General features: G+C 42.5%; 2 protein-coding genes across 5 annotated transcripts in view; one reads left to right on the forward strand and one right to left on the reverse strand.

Moving 5' to 3' along the window:
- fhip1aa (FHF complex subunit HOOK interacting protein 1Aa) lies at nucleotides 1-19,810 on the reverse strand. Of its 3 annotated transcripts, none has more exons than XM_052083622.1 (14): nucleotides 19,785-19,810; nucleotides 17,417-17,534; nucleotides 13,070-13,137; nucleotides 10,988-11,186; nucleotides 6,551-7,228; nucleotides 5,367-5,525; nucleotides 5,209-5,295; nucleotides 4,558-4,725; nucleotides 4,203-4,282; nucleotides 3,958-4,127; nucleotides 3,029-3,856; nucleotides 1,834-2,012; nucleotides 1,598-1,718; nucleotides 1-954 (listed from the first exon to the last, which is right to left on the reverse strand). In XM_052083622.1, the coding sequence occupies exons 4-14, from the start codon at nucleotides 11,090-11,092 to the stop codon at nucleotides 773-775; spliced, it is 2,757 nt and encodes a 918-aa protein (XP_051939582.1). In that variant the 5' UTR covers nucleotides 11,093-11,186; nucleotides 13,070-13,137; nucleotides 17,417-17,534; nucleotides 19,785-19,810; the 3' UTR covers nucleotides 1-772. The 3 variants fall into 3 exon arrangements, with proteins under 3 accessions (XP_051939582.1, XP_051939583.1, XP_051939584.1); XM_052083623.1 differs by having other exon boundaries at nucleotides 10,988-11,189; XM_052083624.1 differs by lacking the exon at nucleotides 13,070-13,137.
- Nucleotides 16,916-21,283, forward strand: part of sh3d19 (SH3 domain containing 19) — a 17,806-nt gene continuing 13,438 nt past the window's right edge. For both annotated transcript variants that reach the window (XM_052083628.1, XM_052083629.1), the window contains exons 1-2: nucleotides 16,916-16,955; nucleotides 19,232-19,294. In XM_052083628.1, the coding sequence (XP_051939588.1) occupies nucleotides 16,931-16,955; nucleotides 19,232-19,294 (88 nt within the window). In that variant the 5' untranslated portion in view covers nucleotides 16,916-16,930. The remainder of the gene's footprint in view (nucleotides 16,956-19,231; nucleotides 19,295-21,283) is intronic.

Raw genomic sequence — 21,283 nt, forward strand, 5'->3', positions numbered from 1 at the left:
TCAAGTAAAAATCAGCCAGAGATAGTCGGCATGTAAAAATGGCCTAATTTTTGCAAGGTGTGTAAAAATGTATCAGCATTTTTTGATCCTTCGAGTATTGTTTTTACAGTCTTACAATATGGAAAATATTTCCATAATATATCTTTTAAAAGACAGGCTCAGGCACCCTTTGCGACCATTGTGAGGATAAAGCGAATCGGAAAATGGATGGATGGATCTTTTAAAAGGCACTGGCATAAAGATCGCCTTGTAACAGACAATGCGAGCTGATGTCGCGATAAATAAAACATAACAATCCCCCACCCCTCCAAAAAATAGCACAGAGAGGAACACTTAAATTACCCAACCACCTTACCTGACAAAATTAATTAATATTCTTATTAATTTGCATAGTGAATATGTATAAGTCATTAAATAGGCCAGAGTGACAGAAAATAAAGAAAACATGGCTTCAATCTCAAAGACTCTGAGGTACCAAGAATAATGAAGTCACTTTGTGAGGTTTAAAGGTGGCCATGGCATCGCTCCAAAGGAGACAGTCCATACCTTGATTGTGCTTGCTGATGCTGATGTCGCTAACGCTAGGCCTGGCTGGAGTTCAAAATGGCCGCCCACCCTGAGACAATTGAATTAAAGGGCCGGTGGTTGCTAAAAACAAATAAAATTCCAAAAATGAAATAAATACAAATGTATATCGAACGCGTCTTTGGTTGGAGGCCTAAAAAGTTGATAGAAAAATAAAATGTCTTTGTTTTTCGTATAATGGGTTGAATTACTCTTCCATGGGAATGTAAGACAAGATGGAGTGCTCTTGGGCCAAGGCGGCCAATTCTTTAAGGAACTCGCTGAAGAGGACGGTGGCGAACACGTCGGTCCGCTCGGCAGAGATGGACCTCGGTTGCGGCGGGGGCGAGCTCTTCAGGATGCCGCCGCCTCGCACTCGATTGCTTTTGTCTGAGGAGGACAACACAATCCGCATGAGCTACCTCCAAGCAGTACAACAGAAGAGAGATTGATATTGCATCTTTTTGGTTGTCACACTTGAACAACATGTTCTTGTTTCATAAACACTCCGTCGTATTTAGAGATGGTTCAATGATTCTGATTACCTTATTTTGCAGATATGGAATACGTTCCACTTTATTCACACAAAAAAAGCAATCAGTACCGTTCACAAATAAACGTGGAATATTACTGCATAAAAAGAGAGTACAAACCTAATTAAATAGAACGTAGAGAAGTAAATGGAAACAGTTTGTGCATCTTGATTTAATGCTTCAACTCATTTCAGTGTGCTGCTCCTTCTGGTGTGCCCGCCTTGGCCACAACACGAGGATGCAGAAATAGTCTTTTTGTGTGTGTAGAGGATAAAGAATATATGCCTTTGCGTACGATGATCATGTGGCAATCGGTAAAGTTGTACTGTGCCTGTGTACTGATGGAACTGCCGAAGTACCCTTGAGCAACATGCCAAACATTTCTCTTACGATTCAATGCCAAGCAAAAAATTATGTTTCTATATAAAAGCTGTATAACAGCTCTATTACTGATCTATTTTTTCCCCGTCACTGGTTCATTCGCGACACATAGCCATCACCTGCTTCTCTGTACAAGGTGTCCCTGGTCAGTAGCCAGTGTTGGGCGGCGACAATCAACTCGGGAAAGTCTTTACTGCTTGCAGCCAGCTGCTCGATCTGGTTCTTCACCGTGGCCAAAACCTGACAGGAAATCAATCGGAGGCATGATTACCCGAGTAATTGATGGAATGAGAGGAAAGTCGATTTTCTAAACCCATTTGTCTGCGACGGCCCTAAATCTCCAAGTATGTGTCACCTGGTAGAGTGAGCGAACGGTGGGCTGGAAGACCAAGTTGGTGTTGAGGAGGAAGGAGCGCAGCAGAGGCTGAGGGTAAGCAGCCAGCTGTGCCAGGATGCCTGTCAGCAACAGGTTGACGTGCACCGAGTTGGTCAGCATGTTCTCCAGGCGGGACAGCAGGACGCTGATAAAGGGACCTGCCGACATTTGAGCAGTTTTATTTATAGCAACAAGGTGAAGTCCCAGTCAGAACATCAATCTGTTTTTCTGCTCGATGGCAGAAAGGACAAATAACTTTTACAATGAGAATTAATATGAACTCCAACTCCAACCAGCAGAGGGCAGCGTTGGTTTGCATTTTAAAAAGCAAAGAGGAGCCACATGCTGGGGTATTATGGAAAATCATCATTATCCAAGTCACAATTAATACACACAATTATTAATGCTTTCAAAGGGTATTATTTGTTCAATTTTTAACATAACTTTAAGGAACAACCAGACAATTGTCAACACTGTAAAATAATAATATACTGGAATAACACAAATTTTAAAAACAACAAATAAAAATAAATACTGGCTGATCCCGCTATGTGCGCCTTGGCCTCTTAGGGGCAGTATTGTGCCATACATGCACAGAGTACACACTTGCATTCAGATTAAGAGTAGAAGAAGAAAGTTTGAAATAGATCTTGATTAATACACCTTCTTTTGTCAGATTAGGAAATCGATATATTCTTGAGTGGTGTTGTATTCGCCATTACTACATCATTTGTGTGTGAATATTCAATATAATATATTTGGAGGAATATCATATCAGGAAATCTATGCTAACTTTCCAATTAGCCTCTCGATGGGATTCTACATTGACTGCAGTGTTATTGCTTTTGATGTGTTTAGTTTTACAGCCTTCAGCACATAAATCGTTTTTCTTGATTTATAATTGATTTTAGAATCCAGAGAAGCCAAAATTTAAATCATGACTGCATTTTGATTAAATGCTCACACCTACCGTACACAATAGCATTGTGAATGCAAACTTCAAGTGCTAAGCTTATCATTTTAACTTTTACAGATATATAAATCAATAAAATGGGCAAACTTAATATATGGAGTATTTGTCAAGTGTGGGACAAAAAAGGTCTCTAAGTATTGTGAAATAATGAAAAGTCAATTGGAGAGGCGATTCAGATTTTAAACTACGTTGCCAACTAACCTGTAAAAGGTGCTGACTGACTCCTGGCGGAGCCGCGAAACGGCAACCCAAACAGCGACTGCAGTTTCTCCGGTTCCGGCGTCTCTGGCGAGAAGGAAGTGAAATCCATTTCCTCATCTTGTGCCACGGCGTCATCCTTTGCTTCTCCGTCACATTTTCCGACTTTAGCACACACGTCACTGTCAAACGTCCGGATGAGCTCCTCGTACTGAACCAGGAGGTCCTGGCCCAAGTCGGTTGGACTTTGACCATTCTCGGCCGTGTGCTTCTGGGTGAGTCCGTTCTTCAGGGAGTTCGAGTCTTTGCGTGGCACCGCCACGGTGGCTGCGGTGTCTTTCTTGGCTACCAGATCGTAGACCTTGACATCATCCTGGAACTCGTTCTCCTCGATGTAGGAGCCCTTCACCAACAAAATTGCCGACTTTCGCATCTCTTCGATGTGCTTGGGGGGCTCGGCGGAAGGATGCGACACAAGCGCAGGTTTGGGCTTGCCGGTCCCGGGCGGGCACGCGTCGTAGCTGTCGTCCCACTCCAGCTCCAACTGGTTGGCCGGTAGTTCGGTTCTGGGGTGCTGCGCCATCGCCAAGGATGCCCCCCACGGGGCTGGGTTCCTGGGTGCCGGCTCCTCCAGGACACCCGCTTTGTATTTCTCCGGGGGTGGGTCCTCGCCGTCGTACGCGGCCGACCACACCCGGCACGCCCGCATGCAGACGCCGATGCGCTCGTGGGCGTCGTCCAGGTAGTGGAGGTAGCTGACATCCAAATAAATCTCGGAGCCAATTGTACACCAGGAGTTGCCGGCCGGGTCGCCCTCAACAGAGATGCCGTCTGAGGGAAAATCAATAAGAAGTCCAAGACAGACAGGTTTGAAGGGATTTTTTTTTGTTTTCCCAGCCTTTTGAATTGATCTTGAAGTGCAAAGGACTCACCTTTGGAGAACAGTATGGACTCGAGCTGTCGGAGCGGCGGCGGGCTGCTGTCGGGGGAGCAGCAGGACGGTGTCAAGGCCAGGATCTTGGCCGCCGAGGCAGAGTAGAAGTCACGCTCCCTCACCACGCGCCGCTGACTCAGCATCATGTGATTGCACGGGATCAGGTACCTGAGGATGTACATGGCGCACGGTGTACAAACCTCTCGGAGTTCATATTTTATTATTTTTTATTTTTTTTGTCACCTGAGGATGAGTTGCAACATGACATCTTCACAGTGCAAACCGATGAGAGTTCGGAAAAGTGCCAGTGACACGATGCCCAGCTGGAGGAAAAAAAGGAAAACATTTCAGGTGTACCTCATGTTTAGTCTGGTGAGTGTTTGCTCAAAAAGTCGTAATTCTAGTACAAATCTGGTGAAAAAAATAAAAATATTTAAAAAACGTGTTTGATATGTAAGTGTATCATTGTTGACTATTGGTCAACACATTTCATTGACATATCTGGATCAGCAATCCGATGTTGCCACGGCAACACTCTCCAGTTATATAACGTGAATGGTTCAAATGGCAATTGAATCTATTGATCTCGGTGGCATACCTGGAAGGGTGTGTTGATACGGCTGACGAGCGTGTCCAAAATGTGGACGTTCTCGTGGCGGTGCAGCAGGATGAAGGACAGGAAGGTCTGTAGCAGTGCCGGCTCACTGATGCTTCTCAGGAACAGGTCCAGGTACGCTGTGGTGGTCATCACTTCCTCGACAGTCAGCTACATGGTGTCACCCGAAAAATGAAAATGGAAAAATTCTGATGGAAAACTGCCAATTTAATACTGTGACATGACGACTGGCAACCTCCAATGAGATTTTGATTTTGACCAATATAACAATGGGAGATTTTTATCGAAACGCTAACTGCTCGTGCTAAGCTGTGCAGTTAGCAACCAAATATCACATGAAACTGTCATTTAAGCAACTTAGCAAAAGTATGTCTGTGAAAGGCTAATTGCTCACGTTCCAAACGGTCTTAACAGAAATACTGACATGAAACAATCCTTTGACATTTTAAGGTGGTTAAACTATTTTTGCAAAATGCTGCTAATGGTGCTGATGAAAGTTAGCAACAAAAAAGGATGTGAACATGAATGTTCCACTATGTTGCTATTAGTTGACAAAAACATGGTGTCTATCATTACTTATTAGAACAATATACTTTGGAAAAAGCAAAAAAAAAAATGCTATGCGTATTGAACCTTATGCAGCGCGGGTGCGAGTACAGGCACGAGGAAGCCATTGTAGATGTAGCCCAACAACTGGTCTCTGATATCGGGGTGGGCTATCTGAGAAGTGGAGAGAGGAGTTGGCAATAAGGCTTGAAAGTTTATAGCGTTTAATTTGGGTTTTATTTTACCTGGATGACAGCATTGCAGAATTCCAGGGAATTGAGAAACTGGACCAAGGAGGGTACGCGGAGCCAGTCGTCCCTCTGCAGGCAGTGCCACTCGTCACTGGGAGCTTCCAACTTGGTAGGCAGAGATGAATACAGACCGCTGAGGCCCGTGGCAAGAACCTGAAGTCCAAAGGTCACACGATGATTAAATTCCAAGCCTCTCAGCTGTAAATATTGTCCACTTCATCCATGGAAGCAGACTTATGAGACTTTGTGTTGAATCAAAATATAACATGTGAAAACAACTACTTTTACTTTGGAAAACAGCGGTCCACATTTTTGCCTATTTTTGGTCAGGTTACGGACCAAACCAGAAACAGAATCTTAATTTGAAAAAAGTTGCATTTCCTGCACTGTGTATTTGAAATAATGTCCTGTTTATGAATATAGGGATGAACTATAAACGAGTTTGATTTTGCCGATTCATTGATTAATCGGCAAAATCATCGACATGTGACTATTAACAACTAATTGTTGCTGTTAGCGGTTAGCAATAACAACAACAACAGCAACAAAAAAAAAAAGAATCATGCCATGAAAGCAAAAAGAGATCACTTGCTAATTGCTAATGCAGAAGCGTGCCGTTAGCAGTTAGCAACATTGGATGCCTTTGGTCTCTCAGGTTAATGGATTCAGGGTATTAGGAGAACAGAAAGAACAGCATTAGTGGCAGTTTATCCTCAGTCAGATTATCCTTATTGCCCGTGTCATTCAGGGGTGTCCATTGTTAGGACCGGGCTTGTTTCAAAAGCTGCTTATTTTATTTTTTTTCTACCGTGCCATGTCTGAGCCTGAGGCTACAATGGCATTGTGGATGCGAGATTAGCATAATTAAATAAACACCAGACACGTGAAAAAGACTTTGCAGTGCGGCAGGGCCATGGAGCCTTTTTCTTATCAGAGGCCCGTATGACATCGATGAAGGAATATGATTTCGTTTATGAGCATTTACCCGAGGTTAGAATTGAATGGCTGGTTGTACAGAGTGGACATAGAAGTCGACTTGTGATTTCAACAAACGCAGACCAAAGATAAATCACTTCATCTACTTTTCCTTTTAGAAGTACACAAGTGACAGTTCAGATCACGTGGCATTCACGATGATGAACTTTAAATCTGATTCGATGACAGACCGTTGCACTGACCGGACAGAAGAAGGTGTTCTCCGCCACGTGCTGGGCCACGCGCCGGTTTTCTGCCGACAAGGACATGATGAGTAGCAGCGCGTCTCGCGCCTGCTGCCCCACGGTGCCCTCGCGGTGGATGAAGGGGATGAGCAGTGAGAAGATGAGGAAGTTGGCGGCGCCCTGGTCCTCGCTGGTGTGGAAGAACAGCTCCAGCACGGATGGGTCCTTGGCCAGGACGCAGCAGAGCTGGTGCAGGAGCAGCACCAGCTGGGCCTCCACGTCGGGCGCGCCCCCCGAGCCCGAACACGCCGACAGGAGCATCATGAGCGGCCGCAACACCGGTTTGTGGTGCAGCAAGGGCTGGCGAGACTGGCAAACCAGCATCTCGTACATCTTCAGCTGCTCCAGCTTCATGGCGTCGGTGAACTCGCGGCGCAGGCTCCACACGAACAGGCGCTCCATCACGTTCTCCAGCACCACAAACTCCAGGATGGGCCCCATGGCGCCCGCCTTGCCGCAATCCTCCTCCATCAGCAAGAAGAGCATGTGCTCCACGTAGTTCTGCACCGCGCTGGCCTCGTCGCCCGGAACGGGGCCAAAGCGCGGCCCGCCGCCCGGGCCCAGCACACCCAGCGAGGGCGCCGAGGCCGAAGTCCCACTGCGTAACGGGTCATGTTTTTCCAGAATTTTCACCACCTGCGCAGAAGAAATGGGAATTTAGAGTTGATATAAAACTTCAAACATAAACACAGCATGTTGCTATTTAGAGGCTTATTTTGAAGTCGAGTAAGGCATAGTTCTCAAACTTTTAAGACAAAGACCCACCTCAAAAAAAAAAAATCCTTGAGATTTTTAAGTATCGTCACAATAGCAAGATTAAAATCCAGTTGCATAGGAGGCCCAAGCGTTCATGCGCAACGTCACCCAAATAGTCACCCAAATAGCTTATTTTGAAGTCGAGTAAGGCATAGTTCTCAAACTTTTAAGACAAAGACCCACCTCAAAAAAAAAAAAAATCCTTGAGATTTTTAAGTATCGTCACAATAGCAAGATTAAAATCCAGTTGCATAGGAGGCCCAAGCGTTCATGCGCAACGTCACCCAAATAGTGCTGGTTCTACTCAAAGTCTTAAGTGGATTAAACACTCAAATTTCCTGAAACACTCCCTAAAAGTTACGCAAACGCTCTTAAATCGATGACACACTCCCCAATTTGTCCCTGAATAAATGTTTGGCAAAAAACAATTCTAAAATGATGACTTTTAAATGGAATGCACGTACGCTAAAAGTTAAATCCAACTGGAGTGCAAGCAAACTTGAAGTTCTTTCGTATAAATTCATGGTTCATTTGCCGCCTTTGTGTTAGCATTAGCCTAGCCAATAAGGATAAAACATTCATTCATTCATTCATCTTCCCAACCGCTTGATCCTCACTAGGGTCGCGGGGGGTGCTGGAGCCTATCCCAGCTGTCTCCGGGCAGTAGGCGGGGGACACCCTGAATCGGTTGCCAGCCAATCGCAGCGCGCACAGAAACGAACAATTATTCGCACTCACACTCACACCTAGGGACAATTTAGAGCGTTCAATCAGCCTGCCACGCATGTTTTTGGAATGTGGGAGGAAACCGGAGCACCCGGAGAAAACCCACGCAGGCCCGGGGAGAACATGCAAACTACACAGGTAGGCCGGAGCTGGAATCGAACCCGGTACCTCTGCACTGTGAAGCCGACGTGCTAACCACTGGACTACCAGGCCGCCCTAGGATAAAACATTTATTTTAAAAACAATCGCCTACTAAATCGCAATATTGAAGGGAGTGGGGGGGGGGGGTTTCGATTATTTTTCAAAAGCCCCAACTCTAAATGAGCATCCATACAGTTTTACGTTCTGACTCCAAAATGCAAAACCGACTTTGACATTGCTACTTCCAGTTAATCATCTTTTTAACACAACGATCGCCTTTCATGTCAACATCAAACGGAAGGGATTGCCCGGAACGCCGACGAGTTAATAATCAAACACGATACGATTAGAAGCGCAAATAAAGGGAGAGACACTGTCCTTTGTGCATGCACTCTTTCCCTTTCCTTGAGCGTGTGCGACATCGACACCACCCCCGGCGACAATCGAGCCAGCCTCTTCCGTCATCTACCTTTGCTGTGGCAACAAACAAATGACGCACAACACGAGCGGGTCGATGGAAACGGGAGCCCGCTGGGGGCGTCGCCTCGCGGAACAAACAGCACTCAAGCGCTGCGCAACCAAAGTCAACTCCTATTTATTTCTGTGGCCCTTAAGCACAACTGGTCTCAAAGGGCGTCGCGGGCCCACAGTTGAGTAAGTATTCACGACATCGCTTGACCTTAACCTCCAGGAGGGCAAGGAAAAAAAAAAAAGAAGAAGCCTTGAGGAGGGGCCGCAGATGGGCGAACCCCCCTTTCCAGGATGACCAGGCTGCCATGGTTACCGGTTGCGCAGAGTGCCAGCGTCACTTTTCTAGGGACAGCCAGAATTTTAACAAGATGAAAGCCCCCGGGAAATTCTTCCGAGCAACATTTCTCTTGTCTTTTCTCCGTGGTGTGCAGAAATTTAGAAGAAAGAAAATGAAAATGTTGGAAAGTGCATCCCAGCTAATGATACAGAAAGAGTCACGCCTTGACCCCACTGGGTAAAACATAAACAATGGCCAATTTGACATCAAACATACGATGACAAGCTACAAAATGAATCTTATCAGACAAGTTCATCTCCAAGCCGCATTTTCCCATCAATACGCTGCTCTATATTAAATATAAAATACAGGAAATTGCATTTTACCATTACACAACAGTACTGTATAACATATGGGGTTTTTTTTCTTTTGAAGCAAGTTTGTTGAAAATGTCTATTTTCCATTCAAATCTTTCTATTTAACATACAAATAGAAACGCAATCATTTCCCTGAAATCGCTGCACACTATTGAATATTCTATACGGTACCCGAAACCGAAAGACAACAAACGAAAGTGGTTAAGATTGTTTTGTCATTTTATGTGACGTGTTCTTTTGATAGCGGCACAATACTCTTGTTGTCTGTTTTAGAGGGAGGAAATTTCATCTGTGCTGTTATTTGACAATAAAGTTATTCTTGATACTTGACACTTGACTTGAGATACAGTACATTTCCATTCAATAACCGCTGGATGGTAAAACAAAGAGAGAGGCTAAACAAAGTGTTTTTTGTAGCGTCGGCGTCAACATTCACGATAGTTTCAGCTTCTGCAGGCCTGCACATCTGGAATGAAAATGTCCTTGTTGGTGCCAAAAGTGAAACTGTTCGAATTGCGGGCGTTTCCCCGAGTACATTTCCAAGGAGAGATCCTTGGAAAAGGTTGCACGCAGAAAATATCTTGGGAGATGATGCATGAGGACTTTTGGGAGGCTTACGGAGCTGCGCAAAATATCTTGTTGAAATCCAAAGCAGCGTAGAAATGGGTTCATGCGGGTGTGGCGGTGCTGCGAGCGAGTTCCATTGGGGTGGGCGGGCAAGCTGAGACAGACTGCCAAGATTCCACTGGCAGAGGAACCGCGCTGCCCTTCAGTGTTGCCGGGACACGGCTGGAGCGCTTCGCGCCGCGACAAATACTTTTCAGCGGGCCTCGCCTCAATGACGGGACAGTGAGACTTGACCCAATCGTTATTCTCATTTTGAGACAAGGGGGGAGTTTTTGGAGGAGAGTATGCAATTCCTCTTTTCACGTTTGTTGTCAAAACGTTGAGGAGTGCGAACCAAATGTGTTTTTTGGGCCCCTTAACTGTTCTTTGAATATCAGAGGTGATGAAGTGCGAGGATGAAAATGCGCTCAAAATTGGAAACACTCACATTTTGACAAAAAATGGTGACAATTGGCATGTAATAAAGAAAATGAAAATTAATTAAGTAAGAATTGCTTGAGAAGGGGAATTTTTTTTTGATAAAGCCAAAAATAATCAAGAATTGTACTTGGTAAAAATAATAAAAAATATAATTCTGTGAAATTTCTAAGAAACCCACGCACGTCCCCTAAAAATGTAAATAAAATAAGAAAGAAAAACAACACCTGGTTAAAAATAAATAAATCTTATATTTTGAAATTTGCTGTGGATTATGCAAAATGCTCGATAATTAGGTGTTGATTTAACTTTTTTCCCCCCTCGCAACGAATTGGTCAAAATTATTTCAAGCAGGTAAAAAAATAATCTTGCTTAAAAGTGACAATTGTGGAAATTTGACAAAAGTCAATAAAATCCTCCAACAAAAGCTATCATAAACGCCTTTTGCGTTGGGTGTTACGATTAACAGCGGTCCTCTTACTTACACTTCTTACAAAGTTGCAACTCGAACTTGGTCTGTCATCAGGTTAAGACTGCGTATTTAGTTTTTTCTTGTTGTCATTGTCGGTTTTTTTTTCTTTTAACTTCTTCACAGACATTTACCTGAGCCCAGTGGTTCTTGAACACAATCATGCATGTCTCTGGATCCGCCCCTTGGAGCACCACGGACGGCCCATCTTGGTTTCCGTTGGCGACCATGGAGGCCATGACGGGGACCGGTCTCTCTATGCCTCTTTCACCATGTCAGAGGAGGGAGGCCCCGCCTGCCGTAACCACCGGAGACAGACTCACCGCAGAGGACCTGCTTGAGGCATTTAAAAAAAAAAAAAAAAAAACAACCTCAGCGGCCCTTTTTCTTTGAAGGACAACGCTGCGCGCCGTTCTCCTCCTGCGCTGCCGCGCTTCAGCTATGCTAGGCATGCAGGAACAATAACACGAGAAGTCACATGATTGGGTGGAGGAGCCCACTTGGGGCCGAGCTGTCAAATTGCTCTTCGGAGTAGCCCAGACGTTCTGAGAGGCTTCCAGCGCGGATCGTGGCTGTGTGCCAACCGGACGGGAAAACAAATCTTTTGCTGGCTGCTTATTGTGTAGCAATGCCCGCTACGCCGACAAAAAGGACTGGAACTATGCGGCTCATCGGAGAAAATTGTCATCCGTTTGGCCGTAGGAAAAACATGCTCGTTTGGAGTAGGCGACTGGAAATGGAAGACAGCGGTTTGCTTTGACAACCCTGTTTAACCTGCTCGGGCAATTCTAGTCACGATTCCAAACACAGGATACGAGTCTTGTGCCACTGTGAGTGTCATATATAGTCGTGACATAATTGTTAAAAATAAACAAATGGATAAATGATGCAACAATGCCATTAAAAGGGCTTATTTCGGTGCCTGAAATCTTCATTTTGAATAAATCAAAGATTTTCAAAAATATTAAGTGTTTGGGGAAAAAAAAGGTAGTTTCGTGCAACTACCTTTAATTCATTCTTGTAAAATTACAAGCTTTTTTTGTGTGAATCTAAACATTCCAACTTTAATTTAAGAAAAAAATACAACAATTCTTGTAGTATAGCCTTATCATTTTATCTCATAAGATTCCATTTTTAAAGGAATTTATAGAAAATTGTGTTTTTTTTAAATAAAAAATAAAACAGTAAAATACTGTCGGATTTTAGTTGCTCTCCACGATAGCAAGTTGATTCCCATTTTGCGACATTAAAAAAAACATTTGCTCGGGAAAGCAATGATTGACATTTATGCTTACTTTCTGGCATGTTGTGAGGCAAACCAGTAACTGAATCATAATTAGTTTTCCGCACTGCTAAGTTGAAATAATGTCCTGATTTGGGAATAAAGGGACGAAAATTAGAACGCGTATCTTTTTTATGCGATTCATTGACAAAACGATTGACAGATTAAATTCAATTATTAAAAGAAGCATTAGTTTTAGCCCTACTCTACTTAAATAATCTTTCAACAAAACACTTAAAATCCCTGAGGAAGACCCAGGACACGCTGGAGAGACTATGTCACCCAGCTTGCCTGGGAACGACTCGGGATCCCCCGGGGAGAGCTGGAAGAAGTAGCTAGGGAGAGGGAAGTCTGGGCTTCCCTGCTAAAGCTGTTGCCCCCGCGACCCGGCCCCGGATAAGCGGTAGATGATGGATGGATGGATGGATGGACTTAAAATCTCAACTTATTTCATTAATTTACAACTTCATTCTAAAAAGAAAATATGACTTCATTCTTGCAATAAGTCTTTTTTCCCCTTGTAAGACAACTTTCGCACCATAAAATGATGACTTTTTCTTGGGGAGGGGAAAAAAAATCAGAGTACAATTATTGTTTTCTTTTTGGCATTGTCCTCTTGCTCATTTGTCGACGAAACTGCAGCTCATTTAAAAAACTTTTCATTTTTGAATTCTTGTTTAGCGCTACCCATCCACATTTTTCAACAAAACTCAGATTAGAACGCTTGTAACCCTGCTTGCATTATTCCCTTGTGTGGGCACCGCACTCAAGAAGGATTCAACAACTGTAAAGCTGTCACGACAACAAATCTGAGCCCTTCCTAAACGTCCCTTCTGTCCAATCACAGCGGCCCATTTTTGATTTCCCATCGAAGGCGTTCCAAGTTTTGCTATCGGCTTGGAATTCCATGAAAGGGAATGCTCTGTGGTCTTACCTTTGTCGAAGCATCTTCAAGCAGGAACGCGGGGCTCGACCGAACAAGACGTCCTCATGCCACGCCAGCTTCATAAAAACAGAGAGAGAGAGAGAGAGAGTGTTTGGGAATGGTTTGTGTGATGAGTGTGGGAGGCGAAGCATGCTGGGAAATGACTGGATGTGAGTAAGATACTCCGAGAAGCACGTGGACGTAAGGGGAGGAGATTAAAAAAAATAGGGGGGTGAGAGAAAGTCCACAATGAAAGATGACGACTTCCACATGTGCAGCAGGCAGAGCGTCCATTCCCCCCCCCCCCCCCCCCTGAAAAAAAGACAACGTCAGCGCTTTCTCATCCCCGCATTCCTTCAAGGAAGTCCTCAACATTCCAGACCGCAAAGATAATGAGAGCATTGTCCTGGACCATTAGGATCACCACGCTAAGTTGTCACTGCAAGAGAGAGGAGGCGAGGGCTGGGGGGTGAGGGGAATTGGGGGGGGGCGCCTTCATGCCATCCATCTTGGGAATCGTACTGTGTGGTCATGTGAAGTGGCGTTCTCGTTTATGTCAAATGAGTGTTCAAATAAACATCGTGTGGACAACTTGGTCAGCGGCGAGCGGGACGAACATTACTTGGAAGGCGTGATCGGCTTGATTGAGTAAACTGAAGTAAAATCTCTGACACAATTAATTCAACTGCTAAGTGTGTATTTAAAAAATAAATTGCATTTTTAAAAACTGTCCCGAAGGAGGTTTTTCTGATCAAATTTAATAAGCTGCTGTCGTCACTTGTACAGGCTTGCACAGGTGTGCCATGCCCAAATAGCTCCAGGCAGAACCGAACACACTCACGATGTTCTTGCTGCAGTATTACTTCTACTGATATATTATGAGTTTTCTCTGCTCAGAGAAAGCATTGAAGAGTTTCCCGGCAGTTGCCATGGCGACACACACAGGGCAACCAAAGGGATACCGTCTGATCAAACATTTCAAGCTATAGGTGGAGTCGCCATTGCAAGTCAACAACACAGCAGGGAAGAAATGCTACATACTATCATTTTATCGTCTACATTATTTCATGTTGAAACCCCAAAGTTTATATGGTTTAAAAAAAAAATAACACGAACACTATACCATTCCCAGTGTAACCTACTTAATTAAAGACTGTGGACCTGGACGACGCTCATGTTGTGCTAGCATTAGCTTCAGTGCTGTTCAGAGCGGTGAAAAGTGTTGGTACGCGCTTTCCGCAACCAGAGATGTGGCTTTGCAGCACTAACGAGCTCCGTCAGCGTTTAGAAATGTTTAGCTTTCTTTATTGTTATTTTTTTTCACCTTGACAATAGTTCAAATACTGGATATGTGGCAGATGTTTTCTTTCATCGTGAAAGAATGAAGCAAATATGAAATATCTTGACAAGTGCAAGATGAGAATTTGAAAGAACAAGTCACACGGCGCCTCTCCGAACGTGAACCTAAATGTTGTTTTGAGTTTGTCATATTTTTTCTTTTCAGTGAAGTAAAAAAGAAAAGGACAAAAATATGAGATGGGTTGTACACTATTGACAGGAGACCAAAAACAGAAAAATGCTGCCCCCATCAAAATGTTTCAAAGTTTTGATAGATAAGATGGCACCAAAGCACTACTTTTCGATTGGTCAGGGCTTCGATGGTATCTTGTAGCCACTCACAGCATTTCAGAAAAATAACACCAAAAAAATGTGATTTTATTAGTTTTACAGTCATTAAGGATGAAAGAAAATATGTAAGGGAATATTTTTTGGGGGGGGGTGTGGTGGGTGCTGATTCCAATCAAACCACACATATTCTTCCGACCATCTTTCAAGGACGGTAACAAATGAGCTTGTTTTAGCTTCTGGCTCGCAACCTTCACACTGAAGCTAAATTGAGGTATTGTATGAACACAATGTGGGTATGCGATGACATCACTCCGACTTTCATGTTTCGATGAGGCTGGGCGTACAATAGGCTTCTGTCTGCCTTACCGATCTCGTTGCTGGCTTGTCTGCATGATGTCATACGCACAGGTTAAAAAAAATGGCCATGAGAGGGTGAAGACGCAGGTTGACGAATTTTAGCAATCCAAACAAGTCATGTGGAAGAGAGTTTGAGTCGAATGTTGATTCATCAGTTCATTAAATATTTGCTTTTACATTGTTTAAAAAAAGAACTGGTTTGACTATTTTTGTATTTGTTCATCCATTTACCTTCAAGGTGTTTTTATTAGCGCTTAGCTATGGCCGAGTTGTGTAATTTGAGTTGGAATGGTGTAACTTGGTCGAATCTACTCTAGTTTTAAAACGCCAATGTTTGTCACTTTTCTTTCACCATGTCATTTTTCAAATGACTCCCTGTCAATCTAGTCTGGTTAGGCAACCTTTGTGGATATATTATCCATACTACAGGGCCCTGTATGCAATATGTAGGGCATCGCTGGCATGAAAGGCAACACAAGTGGGTCAAACTGAGTTTTATGTTAAATTCGCAAAACTTTCCACAAAAAGGAGAAGCTTACGAAACTGATTGTTTTTGTTTATACTTAACTTTGCTGCTGTGAATTGGGAATTTCTCTATTGCGAGACTAATAAAAGTTTTCTTATCGTGTTACATTTCAACCTTTCTAAAAGTTCATTCATTCATTCATTCATTCATTCATTCATCTTCCTAACCGCTTGATCCTCACTAGGGTCGCGGTGGGTGCTGGAGCCTATCCCAGCTGTCTCCGGGCAGTAGGCGGGGGACACCCTGAATCGGTTGCCAGCCAATCGCAGGGCACACAGAGACGAACAACCATTCGCACTCACACCTAGGGACAATTTAGAGTGTTCAATCAGCCTGCCATGCATATTTTTGGAATGTGGGAGAAAACCGGAGCACCCGGAGAAAACCCACGCAGGCCCGGGGAGAACATGCAAACTCCACACAGGGAGGCCGGAGCTGGAATCAAACCCGGTACCTCTGCACTGTGAAGCCGACGTGCTAACCACTGGACTACCGGGCCGCCCTTTCTAAAAGTTTTATTATACAATTTCTGTAAACTGTAATGCCTTTTTGAAATAACATTTCCCACTGAGGGGTTAAAATTGGCACAATAAATGACATGGAAAAAATACATTGGAGGTGTTTTGAGGGGGGGATCGTTAGGGGCTAATCCCAAACTCGGGACACAGCTAATCTGGTCGATGGCATCTGCTCAACAAAATTGTTGTTTTTGTATAATCCAAATATTAATCTCCAGTTTGTTTTGCAACATTTCTAGACAAAGAGGCACTCACAAGGTTATATAAAAGAACAAAATTTGCATTCTGTTTTGGTTATTTACACTAGCGGGTTGCTTCTTTGCAAATGTAAAGATTGGCCTTTATTTAAAATTATTTCATTTTTAAAAAAAATCTTTTGCAATTGCTATTTGAATCTGACTTTGTTTTGGAGATTACAAAACCTACTTTTTTCTTGACCGTGACTCAGTCTCCTGCACCAAATGAAATAAAGCCTTGTTACTCCTTGTGGGAAACATTTTTGGACAGAACTTGTATGTTAATTTATACGAGACACTCCTAAACTTGTGACTCGTGAAATGTAATCACATTAGTTTGACCTTAGCTACTCAGCCAATGAAATTCAATGCAATACATCATTTGACTCATTATTATCCTCATTCGTGATAATCAGCATATTCCTATTAAGTAATACGAGTTGTCATACATTTGAATAATGACTTAATGTTGACTAGGCTTTTGCTCTATGGTGATGGTAAAAGGGGAAATGAAAATTACAGAGCACAACATCACCCAGTGTTATAATCTATTTTTTAAAAAAGCATCACGGCTAATGACTAGCATAGTCCTGAGTGTAATGGAATGACATCCGCCGTCACCTCATCAGGTAACGCAACACCTGCATCACACCTGATCATGGAGCTCCAAGAGCAGTCATATCAATCTAAACAAAGAAGCAAGAGAACTTTGCGTTTACGTTTCACACATCAATAATAAAACAGCAACACCAAGAAAAATGGAAGATTTTGAGGGTATTTGTGGGAATTTTAAGGAGTTCCCAATACTTTTGACCACACAGAAGACCATCCAAAGGATTCGTTTTCATGGCCGGAAAAAAAAAATTACTCAGAGTGCTACCTTCGTAACATTAAAGTATTAAAAGTAATCGTATTTGTAATCATACGCCGAACCACACGCGCGTGTCAGTCACAGCCGCGCATGCGCAAAATCTCACTCTCGCAACACGTAATGTGAAGCCAAACAGGGAGTCACAACGAGTGTAAACATTTAGAAAGAGCGAGGAAAAACACAAGCATTATGGCATACATGGTCTTCTATTTTTCTTACCTCTTCCTTACAGACGCGTAGCCACTTTCACAACACAGTTTAAGTCCTTTAAATCCCGAAGTTAAGGAGGTCTTGACGTGTAGAATTGAAGAGGTGTGGACGGAAGGCAGCGATGCGACTGCAAAGGTGAAGAGAGGAGAGAGCCAAACCCTTTAGTCCCGCCCACTCAAATGATCGACGTGTCACAACGACTCTTAGTTTTGCCTTTGAAAATAATAATGAGATAAATTCATTTATTTTGGTTTTTATATTGTTTCCAAAAATGTGACATTCTTTTCTGGAATTTTATATAATAAAGTGAAGAGCTCTCCGAAGAGATGCAATGTAATACTGAAGGTGTTAATTACTTCCCTCTGCCGGACAAAGAAGTTACTACATAAGAAAATACGCCAACGTGGAGATTTCGTGTTCTAACTGTGCCTGCGTGGGTTTTCTCCAGGTACTTCGGTTTCCTCTCATATTACAAAAGCATGCACGGTAGCTTCGTTGATCACTCTAAATTGTCGTTAAGTGTGATTGGTAGTATCAATTGTTGTTTTTTTATATGTGTGCCTCTATATGGCTGCCTACCCATTCAAGGTTTTACCCTGCCTACCACCTAATGACAGCTGGGATAGGGTCCAGCACACCGGCGACCCTTGTGATGAATGGATACTGTATATGAAAATAAGTAATTTTACAGGACAGTGAGAACAACAGAGGGCCCAGAACTGAACCCTGCGGAACACCACAGCACAGAGGGGCAGTTTGTGACTCGGAGCAACCAAAGCAAACACAAAAAGCTCTCTCAGCCAAATAGGACCTAAAGCACCCAAGGGCTCTTCCTCCAATGCACACCAGGTGCTGTCAACAAGCGAACAGAGTACTGTGATCAACTGTATAAAATGCTGCAGTAAATCCCCCACCCCCCACAAAAAAAGACACGCATGTCTCCAGTGTCATTTGCCAGGAGGATATTGTTTGTTGTTGTGTGAATTATTTTAGCTCCATGTAAAGCACTTTGTATACAGTGGTGGTTATTTTAAAGCGCTCTATTAATACAGTTGGGTTGAGAAGAAAGTGAAAACGTTCACAAATATTTTTTTAGGAAAAATTGTATCTAAGTAACGATTCAACTTAAAAAATACTCATTCATTTTTAACTAAACACATGTAAAAAATAAACATGTATGAAGTTTTCCATGAAATTGTATTTAACTTCAAAGTTAAACACAACTGAAGCATATTTTGGCAGTGATTTATCAGCAAACCACTAGAGGGACCCCCGAGTAAAATTCGTGGTACACAAACCACTTTTATAGTACTACTGTATTTAATATAACTACAATTACAGTGATTATACAAATACCTCTCCAAACTGTATTACCCTTGTACAGAGGGTCACTTAGTGCAGAAAAGTAATTTGGTACAGTATGGTGTGGTATGGTATTGTGATCAGGTATAGTACATTATGATTATACAGTCCTAAAAAAGGCTGTGGTATGTTAGCATTGTGTATGGACATGGTATGTTTTGATCACGTGGTATCAGCATATCATAAACTGGTGTGGTAAGGTACCGCGTAGTATTGCAGTTACAGTATGTAATTGATTGATATTTTAAAACTTGTAAAACAAAAGTATGCCTCAGTGGGAGTGTGGGGTGGGGTCCATGTTGACTGTGTCCCACCCACACAAAGTGCTGCAGTTGGCAGGACCACTCTGTCCGCCGCGGAAACAAACTCACATTCTCTCAAGAGAACACATGCTTCATTAATAATAATTGCCTTTGTGATGACTTTTTTCTTGTTCTTCATTGTTGTAACTCATAATGGCAGAAGTGAGGCGTGAGCAAGAAGAGGAGCATCCTGAAATTCACTGTGTTATCCACCAAGCAACAGGTAGGTTGGCATTACAAGCTTGATTAGATTTAGAACTCAAATTGACTGTCATAGTAAAAAAGACACACAATGATGCCTTCAGACATTTGTGTTTACAAGTGATCTTAAACTTAAGATAGAAGCACTGTTAATGCCCGTGAAGCCACGATAAGATGCATTTTTGCAGGTAATGAACAGTTCATCAAAATAACGAGGCTTCAAACAGTTAACTGTCTCAATAAACATCAAACAAGGAGAATTACACTTTGTATATTTTTTTAAAAACGCTTTGTCCTTGTGGTAAATCGACTTCGCATACTTAATCTTAACAAACAATGTAAAACGCCACATGGTAACAGTTAGCATTGACAGTCATGGTTTTAGAAGCAATGAATATATTCAAACACAAAGGTGCAACAGGTCCATCAATAACAAGATAACGCAAAAAAGCATCTATTCTTTATCCTCAACAAAAATGACTTATACTACAGTGTTTTACAGAGGCACTTACGGTAGTAGTAGAATAAAAATCGGGCGACTATTCTTCTTCCTTCGTGTCTGCATGATTGTCTCTCGATGGCCAAGGCAGGCACTCCAGAAGGAGCATCACAATTAATTAGATTGCAGCAATAAATCATGATCTTCAAACTCTTTAATTCACGACATTCTACTCAATTTACTCTATGTTAACTCATTACTCCTTATTTTAATTAAATACAGGGATGGATTAGTGGCATTTCCATTCATTTCAATGGGGAAATATGATTTGAGATAAAAGCATTTATAGTTACAAGTGTGCTCATGAAACAAACATTTGTCTGATTAAATATTGTGAGTTTAACAAAGCAGGCAGGTGTTTTTTTGTGCAGCTGCCATGCGCCTGTTGTGGTCCAAAGCATGTATAAAATGTCAGCACTTTTGCATATTGGAGTGCCACAGAGGCAGTTGTGATGGAGGGGGGGAGGGGGCGTATTCTGCTGACCTCAGCGGCTTCACAGACCATGTGGGCTGGTATCCACTCACACAAAACCATCAAGGCACGCAGTTTAAACATCCACTCTGGTTCACTTTTGTGTTTCGGAAGATACGGAAACATTGCAAATGAGAAATGGATGTTGTACAAGCTTGATTCAAGGTCAAATTAAGCTAAACCGCGTTTGTTTAAGATTGGATTGTCTTTTTATTTATTTTTGCAGAGGAGCTGAATTTAATTCAACTTTTAACATTTAGATCTTTTTAAATTACGTACATGTTGTATTTTTATTTATCTATTTATTTATTTATTTATTTTCCAAGGGTCCATTTTTGATGAGTAAGGGTTTTTTTTCTTGCAGGTATCATTTAACCTGCAGGGAAATGTTCTTGTGTTTTTCAGACATTAAGTCATTTTGTCAGGTATTCCAGTTGTTTGCCACATTTTATTATTTCCTATTTTTACTAATTATTGTAATATTTTTGGCTGGGTAACACTTGGGAGCAACATTTGGAAACATTCCAAGACCTCTTTTTCCTCCAAAACGTGCATCAAATTTTGAGCAATTCTTTTTTTTTTTTTTTCAGGTGTAAGCTCACCTGCATTTTGTCAAATTGTAAGGATGTGAATTTTCTCCGGGTACTCCGGTTTCCTCCCAAATTCCAAAAACGTGCATGGTAGGTTCATGCATGCAATTCTTTCATGTTTTTTTGCAAGATTTGTACAATTTTGTGTGTGTGTGTATGTATGTACTGTATGTCACCAAATTTCTGGCAAATTTTGAAGTTTTAATTCTCATTTATTCATTTTGCTTTTGCCAGGCGTTTTCTTTTTTTGAATTCTTATAATTTTAACCCCCCCCCAACCATTTGATGTTATACTTGCTCATGTTTTGATGTGAAACCTTTTTCTACTCTGGCATTGTCATGTGGCATGGGCTCCACTTCCTGATGGACCGCATTCCACCTAATGTGATTGGTGCAACATGGTGATTGTGGGTGTGTGACTTTTGTGCCTTCTGTCACAGGTACACCACA

Source organism: Hippocampus zosterae, chromosome 13 (genome assembly GCF_025434085.1).
Source record: "Hippocampus zosterae strain Florida chromosome 13, ASM2543408v3, whole genome shotgun sequence".
Lineage (NCBI taxonomy): Eukaryota > Metazoa > Chordata > Actinopteri > Syngnathiformes > Syngnathidae > Hippocampus > Hippocampus zosterae.